At 43.4% G+C, this 12,117-nt stretch overlaps 1 protein-coding gene and 1 long non-coding RNA gene across 5 annotated transcripts in view; one reads left to right on the forward strand and one right to left on the reverse strand.

Moving 5' to 3' along the window:
- Positions 1 to 9,412, forward strand: part of nova2 (NOVA alternative splicing regulator 2) — an 86,794-nt gene extending 77,382 nt beyond the window's left edge. For all 3 annotated transcript variants that reach the window (XM_015032862.1, XM_015032870.1, XM_015032878.1), the window contains one exon: positions 7,567 to 9,412. In XM_015032862.1, the coding sequence (XP_014888348.1) occupies positions 7,567 to 8,589 (1,023 nt within the window). In that variant the 3' untranslated portion in view covers positions 8,590 to 9,412. The remainder of the gene's footprint in view (positions 1 to 7,566) is intronic.
- The window catches only part of LOC106947807 (uncharacterized), a 51,185-nt gene that overhangs the window by 5,533 nt on the left and 33,535 nt on the right, over positions 1 to 12,117 (reverse strand). The window lies entirely within an intron of this gene.

Raw genomic sequence — 12,117 nt, forward strand, 5'->3', positions numbered from 1 at the left:
GTTGATTATTTGATCGTCTCTATAAATCTGGAGTTTTAAAAGTTTGTTGGAATCGAGAGTAAACTAAGAGGATGGCACAATGGCTGGTCAACATCTGGAAAAGTTTGTTCTGAATCATTCACTGACAGCACTTCTAATTTGGTAGCTTAAAACATTGTAAAGTTATTTTATAATGATTAAAATGTATAAACTTACAGTGTCCTCCATATTTAATGGCACTCATGGTCATAACTTATAAAAATAACTAAAAAATAAATGAACATTTTCTTGCAGTATTGATACTTTTAAACCAAAATCGTTAGCTAATCAGTTTTACTACTTCACTGCTGCAGACACAAAAGTTTTACTGACCTTTTTAAGTTGCTCCCAAACATCTGTGACATAGCATTAGCTTGTACTGTTAGCTTGTACTGTTAGCTTGCGGCATTAGCACAGCTACCATGTGGCGTCTTTCGCCATTTCCTTTCTTGTAGCGCTAGCTCATAGCTTTACCTTGCAGTATTGTTGTAGCTAGAATCTTTCAGCATTTCCTTACACTCAGTGTTAGCTTATGGTGTTGGCTTGTAGCTTACGGCACCTAGCATGTGGCTCTTTCAGCTAAATTCCTTACCTGTAATGTTAGCTTGTAGTGATAGCTTGCAGCATTAGCACAACTACCATGTGGTGTCTTTCAACACTATGCCTTACTTTTAGTGTTGGCTTGCATCATTAGCACTGTTAGCATGTGCCATCTTTCAACGTTTCCTTAGAAATGCAACATTTTGGGCAAATGAGGATGGATCAAAGAAGAATCTCTGAATAATTTTTGTGGTATCAATTATATCAAAATATTGATTTCTTTGCTAAACGGTCTCAGATAAAAATCAACCACAGGAACCAGAAATGAATTGTTGGCCTCAGGGGAACAAACGCTGAGTTTACAAACGTGTAAACATATTTATATGTGTGTGTTCGTTTATTCCCATGTGTCGCCGTTAGTACAGCTCTGTTGCTGCTCTCCTCTGTCATCCTTTATTTTTAGTTTTGTTTTGGGGTGGAGGGTTTTCTCTCCTCCTGGATGATGGAAAATGAAGGACGACACAGAGAAGGGGGGGGGCAAATGTAAATAAGACGTGGAGAGAGAGAGAGACGGCTAAGCCTGCGGATCAGTGGGAGGCAGATTAAGCTAAAGTCCCTGCTTAAGACTTCAAAGTTCAACCTCCAAGAGCCTCAACAGTTGTTCCGCCGTCCTCCAGCCGCTCTCCGTGTTCAACATGCAGACATTGTTTGGTTTGTCATCGTCGCTGCGCTGGTTTGTACAAAGGTAGAAATAAAGCCACGGTTCGTTTGTGTGCGTTTTGGTGTGTGTGTGTGTGTGTGTGTGTGTGTGTGTGTGTGTGTGTGTGTGTGTGTGTGTGTGTTAGCGTTAGCGACGTCCGGAACCGTGTGAGCTGAACGCAACGTGACACAAAGCTGTGATGAGAATACGGATCATCATTATCAACATGACGGGTCTAAAAATGACTAATCCACCATCTATTCCGGAGCAGGTTACCGATATCAGGTTCAGCCAACCGCAGTGATCTATTTCAGAAACACTCACAGCGGTAGACCAGGCAGAAAAACCTGGTCACTCAAACGACACGTTCTTCATCATATTCTGATGCTGCGTAGTTATTGTTTATAGATGTCGTCATAGCAACATCATCTCAATGAAAATGTAAGAAAAAAACAAATTTCGTACAAATTTATTGGTTCCCCGCCTTCTTTTTTTTTATCAGACTGGTACATCTGAAAAATAAAATTAATATTGCAGCAAAGTGTATTTCTTACTAGTTTTCTCAGAAAATGAATTTTATATCTTTTTATTTCAGAAATTACATTTTTAATTTAATGTCTGAATTATGACTTTCTTTAGAATTTCAGATTTTTTTTTTTATCTCAGAATTTGAACTTTCTTCCTCAGATTTCAGATTTTTTTCTCAAAATTTTGACTTCCATATTGGAATTCTGAGATTAAAGTATTTTTTTTTAGTAAATTAAGATCCCAGGATCTGGAGGAAGAGAACAGCGATCCAGAGTTAATTTTGCTTGAAGTCCAGATTGAAGTTTCCAGCCGGTGCTGGTTTGGGTTGCCATGTGCTGCGCTGGTTCTGGTCCACTGGGTTTAATCTGTCCTCAGCGGCAAAAACGTCCCATTTAAACCCCAGAGAAGCAGAAAGTCACTGGTCACTAATTAGACAGTTCCTAATCTCCAGTGCCTTGTATTTATTAAAATCCAGTTCATCTGTGTGATAGAAATAATCTGGACCGATATTTAATCCGATTGACCTTCATAAACGTCCAGCGGCTCCAAATCTGAACCCGTTCCAAGCTGCGGACTCCCATCATCCCCGCGCTGCCGTCCGCATCGATTCGGATTTATCCGCTAAGCCCACATCCCTGCTGAAGTCGACACTTCCTTTCCCGCTTTCGCAGCGAGTGGATTCATGCTCAGGAGATTGAGTTTGACCTTCGACCTCAGTCCAGCAGCTGCAGCAGCAGGACGTTCTCGTCAGCAGCTGGATGGAAGCCAAAAACCCGCCGGCTAACTCTGCAGAAACTTTCCACCAACAAATGTAAACAAGCAGCGAAAAACTAAACCTGAGCCTCAAAAGGCAGGAAGGAGAACGTTTGGATTCTGCCTGTAAAAACACAAAATCCTACCAAGTATTTTGGTCGAGCAGATGTCTTAGTACCAGTCAAAACTTACAAGTAATTTTTCAGCTAAATAGCTTGTTTCAAGCCAATAATTCCTTAATATTGGTGAAAACTTGTAACCTAGAACTGGGTTGCTAGGCAACCGGCTAGGCTTGGTTGGGGTTGCTAGGTAACAGCGGAGTGGAATATTCTACCAAACTAGAACTTTTTCATCAATTTTAAATTATTTTATCTTTTAATACCAATACACTTTTTTGTACTGTATTGGTATGAAAGTCCTTCAGGTTTGAAATGATGTGATGAAAATGTTTCTGAAAGTTTTTCCTTTAAAGTAACTCCATAGTTTGATCTCAAATCCCAGAACAAAATTTTGTTTTTAGTTTCATTTCTGACATTTTAGAGCCAATTTATTTTTATAGAGGAAAACAAATCTAAAAATAAAACCTGTTTTAGTTCCTCTGGCAGATTATTTTACTTTTAACATGAGAAAAATGTTTTATAAGTGAAACAATCGAACCAGTGGAACAAATACTTCCTCATTAATATTAATTATTTACTTAAAATTTATTTTGCTAAAAAGTTACTTGTAAGTCAGTTTTCATTAGAGACTGGATAAAAATCGTTGGTGGGATTTAGTGTTTTTGCAGTGTGCGGTTTGCTGCCAGTCATCGGGCCGAACTGAAGCAACAGTGTCAGCAAAATAAAAGCAGGATTAAGAGGATAACTTCTAGAGAAAATGCCCTTCATGCTGGGAACATGCTGCGTGAGGTCTGAGGAAATAATTAACTATTGTAAATTCACCGGAAAAATACAGCCGTAAAAGTTAACGAGAGGAAGACGCTTCGAGACGTCTGTACGCTGGAATGCAAACGGATTATTAAAAAAAAGTGAAAAGGTTGACAGGAGGAAAGAAAACAGGAATATGGAAAGACAAAAAAAGAAAGCAGAGCTTCATTAGCGTGGATCAGTTGGATGTGGAGACAGGAGATGTGATCATTAGCAGCGAGCGGGACTGAGACGCGCCGCTGCTTATCCTCCCACCGACACGGCGCTTCAGAAACGCTCCGTGGAAAAAACATCTGAAAGTTCCCACGGATTCTCGTTCATTTCATCCCCCGCCTTCAATCGGGCCGGATCCGGATTCCTGTCGGCACGTTTTACCGCCAGAATCACTCAAAGACGACACGAATGACTGTTGTAAGAAAAGAAAAGTTGTACAGTTTGAGCTGCAAAAACCTCCAACTGAACGGTTTTCACCTCCATGTCAGCTGTTTGTCTCCTTAAAGGGGCGGTGTTACGTATTTATCAGACAAATAGTGGCATTTTAAGGCGCAGTCAATTAACTTTTAAGTTCAGTTCTTATAAAAATATGACTGAAAAGAAATTTTACTTCCTGGATTTGACATCTTGAGATTGGGTCTCTGTCTCTTTAAGAATCTCCTGCTCTTTCTGTAGCTCCGCCCTCAGGGACTCGTCCCAACATGGCTCCTCTATTAACTCTAACAACGTTTTTATCAGCATTTCACTGATAAAAACCAGCTGAGCTATAATGAGCTCAGTTGGTATGTGCTAATTGCTGCTGGCTAGTCTGAAGGAGCTGCGTGGGGGGAGGACAGCCCTGTGAGGTGGAACTTGGGACCTGAATCAAAAATCCTACTGCAAAACACAAAATCTTAAAAGTATTTCTGGCCTAGTTTCTAGTGCCAATATCTTGAAATAAGACAAAACAAGTAACTTTTCAGCAAGACGTAGGAACTTGTTTAAAGTCAATACTTGCTTAGTATTGATGAAAAAGTTCTGGTAGAATGCTCCGCTGCCCCGTTACCTAGCAACCCCAGCCAAGACCAACCCGTCTCCTAGCAACCCAGTTCTAGTTCCACTGGCAGGTTACTTTCACTTATGGGAGTAATGTTTTGTTATAAAGTTGAATTAATAGTTTTTCATCAGTATTAAATTATTTACTTAATTTCCTAAAATCCTAGCTGAAGGTTATTTTGTCCTATTTCTGGAGTACTGAAAAAATGGATAAACATTTGGTAAAATTGTTTTTTCACTGCAAAAACTCAAAATCTTACTAAGTATTCTTGTTTAGTTTCTAGTGCAAACGTTTTAGTAGACCTGAAATAAGACAAAACTAACATTTTAGGAGATTATGTTAAATAAATCATTCATTAATGTTGATGAAAAAGTTCTAGATCGACTTTAGTGGAACTAGAACTGGGTTGCTAGGTAACAGGTTGGGCGTGGCTGAGGTTGCTAGGTAACGGCGCAGTGGAATATTTAACCAGTGAAACTAAACTTTTTCATCAATATCAATAAATTATTTATTTAAAACAAGCTGCTATATTTTGCTGAAAAGTTACTTGTAAGGTAGTTGATCTTATTTCAAATGCACTAAAATATTTGCACTAGAATACAGACCAAAAAATTCTTGGTTAGATTTTGTGTTTTTGCAGTGTAACGACAGCAGTGACTCCGCTAAATGCTAATCGGCTCAGTTTAAGGTTTGGTGATCAGCAGGAAGTGGAGTTCACACTTTGTTAGTCTCATTCATGTACGCAGCAGATTGTCGCCGCGCCGGCAGCGGCAGCAGCGGGACGTGAGCGGACGTGTCGAGCGATCCTGGCTGTGTTCGAGAGTCGATCAGAGACACAACCGGCTCCTGTTCATGCCTTCAGAGGACAGGAAAACCAACAAACTGAGCTGCTAATCCCAGGAGCGGCCCAAACAAACGGCCCCTCAGGAGGAGACCGTGTTCCAGCCGCTGCAGCAGAAATGCGACGAGTTTAAATCTGCGCCGCCTTCGCTAATTTTCTATTTCTATGTAAATTCAGCCGCTGCCTGGGAGAAAGAAAGCTGCAGTGCAGATAATGACACACGAGTCAAAAAAAACAAAAAGAAATGCAGCGAATGAGGAGCAAAACACAAATCAAGCACTAATTTAAGCAGGCTAACTGGTTAATGTGGTATAATTTCTCTTCACGCTTTATTTTACTCTATTACTCAAACCTCTCAGGAATACACAACACGCACGTGTTTGAAAATGTTGGTGAAATGTGATTTTTGCATTGTTTGCATCTCTGGAAGCAGAAAGAGCTTCTTTTGTTGCAGGAGGCTTCCTCTGCTGCGAGGTCAGAGCTGCAGCAGACATGCGTCATTCTCTGCAGGCGTCAACGGAGACGCACGTCACAGCCGCGTTTCTGCTCCTTTCACAGCTGCTTCGGTCTGAACGCCGCAAAGACACAAAACCTTGCTGGGCCGTTTACAGGGCAAATATGTCACTAAAAACAAGAACGTTCAAGCAACAATTCATCAGAATGTAGGAGCTCGTTTTTAGTCAATAATTCCTTAATACTGATTAAAAAGTTCAAGTTTCACTGGTTCAATATTCTGCCATTACCTAGCAACCCCAGCCAAGCGCAGCCCGTTACCTAGCAACCCCAGCCAAGCGCAGCGCGTTACCTAGCAACCCCAGCCAAGCGCAGCCCGTTACCTAGCAACCCCAGCCAAGCGCAGCCCGTTACCTAGCAACCCAGTTCCAGTTCCACTGGCAGGTTATTTCACTAATAAGGGGGAAAATGTCTTGTTACAAGTGAAATAATTTGCTAACAGAACCGACTTTCCGACTTTTTAAATTCTGGAATTTCCAAGATTTTTCCAGAAAATTTCTGAGATTAATCTCAAAATCTCCAGAAGTTTGATTGGTGGAAATGTCCTTGTTATTTATCTGCATGGGCTCTAATAAACCCACGAAGACACATGAAGGCTTTTGATCAAAGGTGAAAAGGGATCTGGGACGAAGTGTTCATTTAATCCCACAGCATGATGCTGCCACCACCATGTTTCACTGTGTTTGTTTTTGTTTTTTGTTGTTTTTTTTTTTTACTTTTTGGATTTTTTGCCAGATTTGAATTATTTTTTTCAATAGAAATTCAAAATGTTATGTTTTGCCCCTCCTTCAGTGTTTTTGTCAACTTTTAAGCTTTTTATTTTGAAGGAATGTCCAGTTATTTTAACATCTTCATCGTTCCATGGTGTCTAAATGGCACTAAAATTTGTTGCATCCTTTTCCGGACTCTCCTGTTTTCTGCTATGATCACTTTTCCACCTCAGCTGATCTCAGTGTTGCATCTGGATGAAGCATTGAAGAGAAAATAAAAATAAAAAGTTTCTTTGTGTAAATTTTAGATTTCCAGCTCAGAATCGCAGGTTTTCTGTGCGCCTCGTCGGCCCCGCTCCCTTTTTCTCTACCCTTTGAATGCCGGAGCTGTGTTTCCATGGCAACGCTGACCCCTGGGAGCCGGTGTTACTTATTTTTTTATTTTTCTCTCTCCACAGAAGTGCCCTCTTTAGCATTCCTCTTTCTACTCTCTCTCTGTCATCCGTCCATCCATCCCTCCCACTCTGTTTACCTCTTCCTGCCTCTCCTCCGCTCCCTCGCTCTGTTATTCAGCAAAACCATGAGAATAATAAAAAATAATAAATCCTGCAGACAGTTTGTAATCTTCCACGTCAGGCTCCAGTAACACTTTGAATGTCCATTTCCTTTCATCACCTCTCAGACATCATTCATCTTTTGTCGTTTCTCTCTTTTCCGCTTCCTCTCCTTGTCATAGTCAAGCTAGCATAACTGACCTACTTCCCTCTTCCAGGCTATTATTTCTTTTAATTAAAGATTTTTCCTGACCTGTTTCTAGCTGTGGTAGTGTTCAGTCAGTAGAAAAGGACATTTTCTTTAGTACATTTAGTAATTAGCAGCTAAAACCAATGCTAGTCGTCGTTAGCAGCGGTTTCCTGCGGGATCTCGCGCTGCAGCGTCTCTTGGACTTGCGGTTACAATGTTTTCCTGTCGATAACTCTTCTTCTGTCTTCTTGTCCTCCCAACAGGCCAAGCTGATTGTCCCCAACAGCACAGCTGGCCTCATCATCGGCAAAGGCGGCGCTACGGTCAAGGCGGTGATGGAGCAGTCTGGGGCTTGGGTCCAGCTGTCCCAGAAGCCCGAGGGCATCAACCTGCAGGAGCGCGTGGTCACCATCAGCGGCGAGCCGGAGCAGAACCGCAAAGCCGTGGAGATCATCATCCAGAAGATCCAGGAAGACCCGCAGAGCTCCTCCTGCCTCAACATCTCCTACTCCAACATCACCGGGCCGGTGGCCAACTCCAACCCCACCGGCTCCCCGTACGCCAACTCCACCGAGGTGATGCCGGCAGCAGCGGCCGCTGCAGCCGCCACCGCCTCCTCTCTGCTGGGCCAGGCGGGCCTGGCGGGAGTCGGCGCGTTCCCGACCACCATGTCCAGCTTCTCAGGCAACGACTTGCTCGCCATCACCTCCGCGCTCAACACCCTGGCCAGCTACGGCTACAACACCAACTCTCTGGGGCTGGGGCTCAATCCCGCCGCCGCTTCCGGGGTGCTAGCCGCCGTAGCGGCTAACGCCAACCCAGCAGCGGCCGCCGCGGCTAATTTGTTAGCGTCGTACGCCAGCGACGCGTCTACCAGCGCAGCGCACCCCGCCGCCAGCCTGGGAGGCCTCTCTCTGGGCTCCCTGGCGGCCGCCACTGGCGCCACCAATGGCTACCTGAGCGCGGCGTCGCCTCTGGTGGCGTCGTCCCTCCTGGCGACGGAGAAGCTAGCAGAGGGAGCCAAGGAAGTGGTCGAGATCGCCGTGCCGGAGAACCTCGTCGGCGCCATCTTGGGGAAAGGCGGGAAGACGCTAGTGGAGTACCAGGAGCTGACCGGTGCCAGGATCCAGATCTCGAAGAAAGGCGAGTTCATCCCGGGAACTCGGAACAGGAAGGTGACCATCACGGGGTCGCAGGCCGCCACGCAGGCCGCGCAGTACCTGATCAGCCAGCGGATCACCTACGAGCAGGGCGTCCGCGCCACCAACCCACAGAAGGTGGGCTAAACCTGACAGGAAATGAGGAGGAAAAGAGGAAAAGTGAAAAAGGAATGGGGGCTTCGGGGGAGGAGAGCAAAGAAAAAGGGAGAATGGAAAAAAGGAGAGGAGAGAAAGAATGTCGGAAGGAATCGTTTGCGCCGTTTTCTTCTGCGTGTTTTCAGTATTCTATATTAAAAAAAGGAAGTTTTTTGACTCAAAGCAAAAATGTGCTGAGAAGGCGAGGAGGGGAGGGGGAGCGAGTTATTACGCTGAAAAACCAAGAAAAATGTGTAAAATGTAAATAAGGTTTTATTACTTAACGTCTTGACCTTTCGGGATTTTTTTATTGTTTTATTTTTTGTTCAGTAAATTAAGCTGTCTGTGTATTGTGTGGACAGAGCTGAATGCCATTTAGACTGGGAGGCTACAGAGTGCGGCGGGGTCAGGGGTCACGGAGGTCAGGGTGAGGGTTGGTGTTTACAGGGTGCAACGCTCCAAAATCCCGTCCCAGCCGCCGGCCCCTCCAGCCCACACGCTGTATCCTCAAACAGATTTTACTTTGACTTTATTTAATCCAGATTTTAAATTCGCCCCCCGCCCCTTTCGCTTCGCCCCCCACCCCCTTTTTAACGGTTTTAAAAAAAGAGAAAGATTGCAAACTTTAGCTTGATGTGTGAGCTAAGAAACGTCCTCAACTCCCAAAACCTTCGCCTCCCTCGAATCTCGGTGAGGAGCGTGAGGGCATTTCTTCTCACACACACACACACACACACACACACACACACACACACACACACACACACAGGCGCAACCGGTGCAGCGCTGCAGACCCGCCTCTGCAGCATAATAATAATAATAATAATAATAACACTCATGATGGCAGTAGCTGCGTTTCCGGCACAAATGTGCAGAAAATGTTGCCAATTTTGCAATTAAATAAGAAGATGAGTCATTAAAAAACCACTTCCTGTTTTCTTCTTCTTCTTCGTGGTTTGCGCGAGAATCAGCATCCGGTAGCTGGTCATGTGACTCGTGCGATCCGAAAAAATTGTCTCCATTGCAGTTTTTATTGAAAAATTTAAAAAAATAAAATTTTTAAATGAAAATGTATTTTGAAAATGTCAAATTGTGCCGTCAGGTGTTTACTGGAAACGCAGCTAATGTCGTTTTGCTACAGGAAATCTCCACCACTGTCGCTATTTATTAATAACATCGCCCGTTTAAAGCGCAGTCTTCTTTTTTTAATCTGTGAATTCAGGTTGACATGAATGTAAATGAGACTTTTTGTTCTGGTATTTGTTTTCATGTAAGAGGAATAGTAATGTCAAATAGTGTAATATATGTCTTATTTATGTCCAGTGAGAGAGCCGCCCCAGGCAGGAAGATCATTAGAGTGATATATCCAGTCAAAGAACAGGGAACACACACACACACGAGCGCTGAAAGGAAACGTCACAGCACCATATCTGGTGCCGCTGACAGAGGATCCATCATATCTGCTGTCTGTAGCTGAAGTGAAGCGTCCAGTTATCGTCTGCTGCAACTAAAACTGAATCGTTCAGACGAGACGTTGGGATGAAAAAACATGGAAAAGCTGAAATTTTGCTAGAAAACAGAAATATTTTGAGATTAATGTTGGAAATTAGGTAGAAAACAAACATGGGAATATGAGTCTGAGAGTCAAATATTGGCTAAAAAACTCAGAAATTTTGAGATTTAGCCATTTTAAAAAAGTGTAAATTTCTGAGTTTGAAAAGTTGAACATTTTTGACTTTTTCAAATTTTATAATTTTATTGTCAAAGAAAAAAATTTACTCAAACTCAAATTACCAATATTTTTCTAGAAAATTTCTGAGATCTCAAAATTTCTAACCAAATTTTTGACTTTTCAAAAATTTTGAGATTAATCTCAGAAATTTTTGAGAAAAAAAAAACGTGGAAAATTCTGAATTTCGGAAATCAAAACTTTCTGACTTTAGAATCTTTACAAAATTCAAGATTTTTCTAGAAATTTCTGAGATCTTAACATTTTTACATAAAATTTTCAACTTTTAAAAATTTGGAGATTAATCTCAGAAAATTGCTGAGAAAAAAATCCAAAGAGTTGAATATTTTCTAGAAAAATCTCAGAAATTTTGAGGAAAAACACACAGTCATGTCTGAGTTTGAAAAGATGGAAATGTTTGACTTTTGGAAACATTTCAAAAAGTCAGAAGTTGTGAAACTCAGAAATTTCCAAGATTTTTTTTCTAGAAAGTACTAGAGATTAAGCTCAAAATGTTCAAGTTTTCCTACCAAATTTTCGCAGAAACTCATTCGCTCGCTGAAGGAAACACCCGGCGCTCTATGCGGCGCTACCCATCACACGCTCGGCGCAGCCTGCAGTTCCATTTCCAGTCCAGCAGGGGGCTTATCGGCGCTGTGGTGCAGCCGTGTTGCGCTCCCGTTTATCCTGCTCTGCTGCTGCAGCGAAGCGCCCTGCTGCAGCTGAACCTGCGTCGTTCAGACGAGCCGTTGCGCTGAGACCCGATCTCGGCCTGTGGTCTTCCAAACCCGCCTCCCCTGTTTCAGTTTAACTGGATCCAGCCAGAGCACTTAGGACTGACTGACTACTGAGGAGACGCAGCCGTCGAGTCGGGCGCAAACACAAACTAAATAAAAACACTGAAACGTCGTTCGTCTGGGGGCCACCGCTAAATCTGCGCGCAGATTTGTTCTTCAAAAGGCAGCATGCATATCAGTGAAAGGAGATAAACTCGCCCGTCCGACTGCCACGGGGTCAAAGGTTAAAGGTCAAAGGGCAGATGTCCAGCACGCACCCGGGGAGCGGAGCTCCCGTTCGTTTACTGCCCGCTGTAGGCTGCAGAAGATGCTGTTGTTTATTGTGTTGAATATATTTTGTGTTGTGTTTTTTTTTTTAAGCAAATCGGAGTACACTGAATTATTATTATTTTTCTTATTTTGTCTTAATGCACTGTGAAGCTAGAGAGCCGCCCCCCGACCCGCTGGAGGTCAGGGACGCGTGCTGCAGACGGCATCATGACTGGCAGGGAAACAAAACAAAAAAATCCACGTATCTGAAACATCTGAGGAAGTCGTCATATCCGAGTCCTGAGGGAGAGACCGGGTCGCAAACCGGATCAAATCAAACCAGTTCTTCAACGCAGCTCAGAGTTTTAAAGTCCAAACGCTAAAACTGAGGAGGGGGTGTGTTCTTTTATTTTTATTTTTTTTACTAAGCTAAAACAACAACAATCTGAGCCCAGATCAGATTTGCTAGCGAACGTGTCGTTCTCAGTTGGAGCGCCAGTGAGGGTTTAATCTCCACCACTTGGTAAGGAGGCTTCTTTACTCCCATCTAACTCCATCCACACTCTGCTCACCTCCTCTTTCCCAGTGCACTCCCATTCTGACACCCTTCTCCTCCTAACACATCGCTCCATGGGTGACTATGTCTGCTGTTTTCCCCGATCGATGCATGTCTGCTGCTTGCCCCAGCAAACGCCTCAGAGTGAGTCTGCAGAGAGCCACGCCTGCAGAGCTGCAGGAGGAAGC

The sequence above is a fragment of the Poecilia latipinna genome, unplaced genomic scaffold (assembly GCF_001443285.1).
Source record: "Poecilia latipinna isolate Pla-1442-1.1 unplaced genomic scaffold, P_latipinna-1.0 Scaffold15, whole genome shotgun sequence".
Classification (NCBI taxonomy): domain Eukaryota; kingdom Metazoa; phylum Chordata; class Actinopteri; order Cyprinodontiformes; family Poeciliidae; genus Poecilia; species Poecilia latipinna.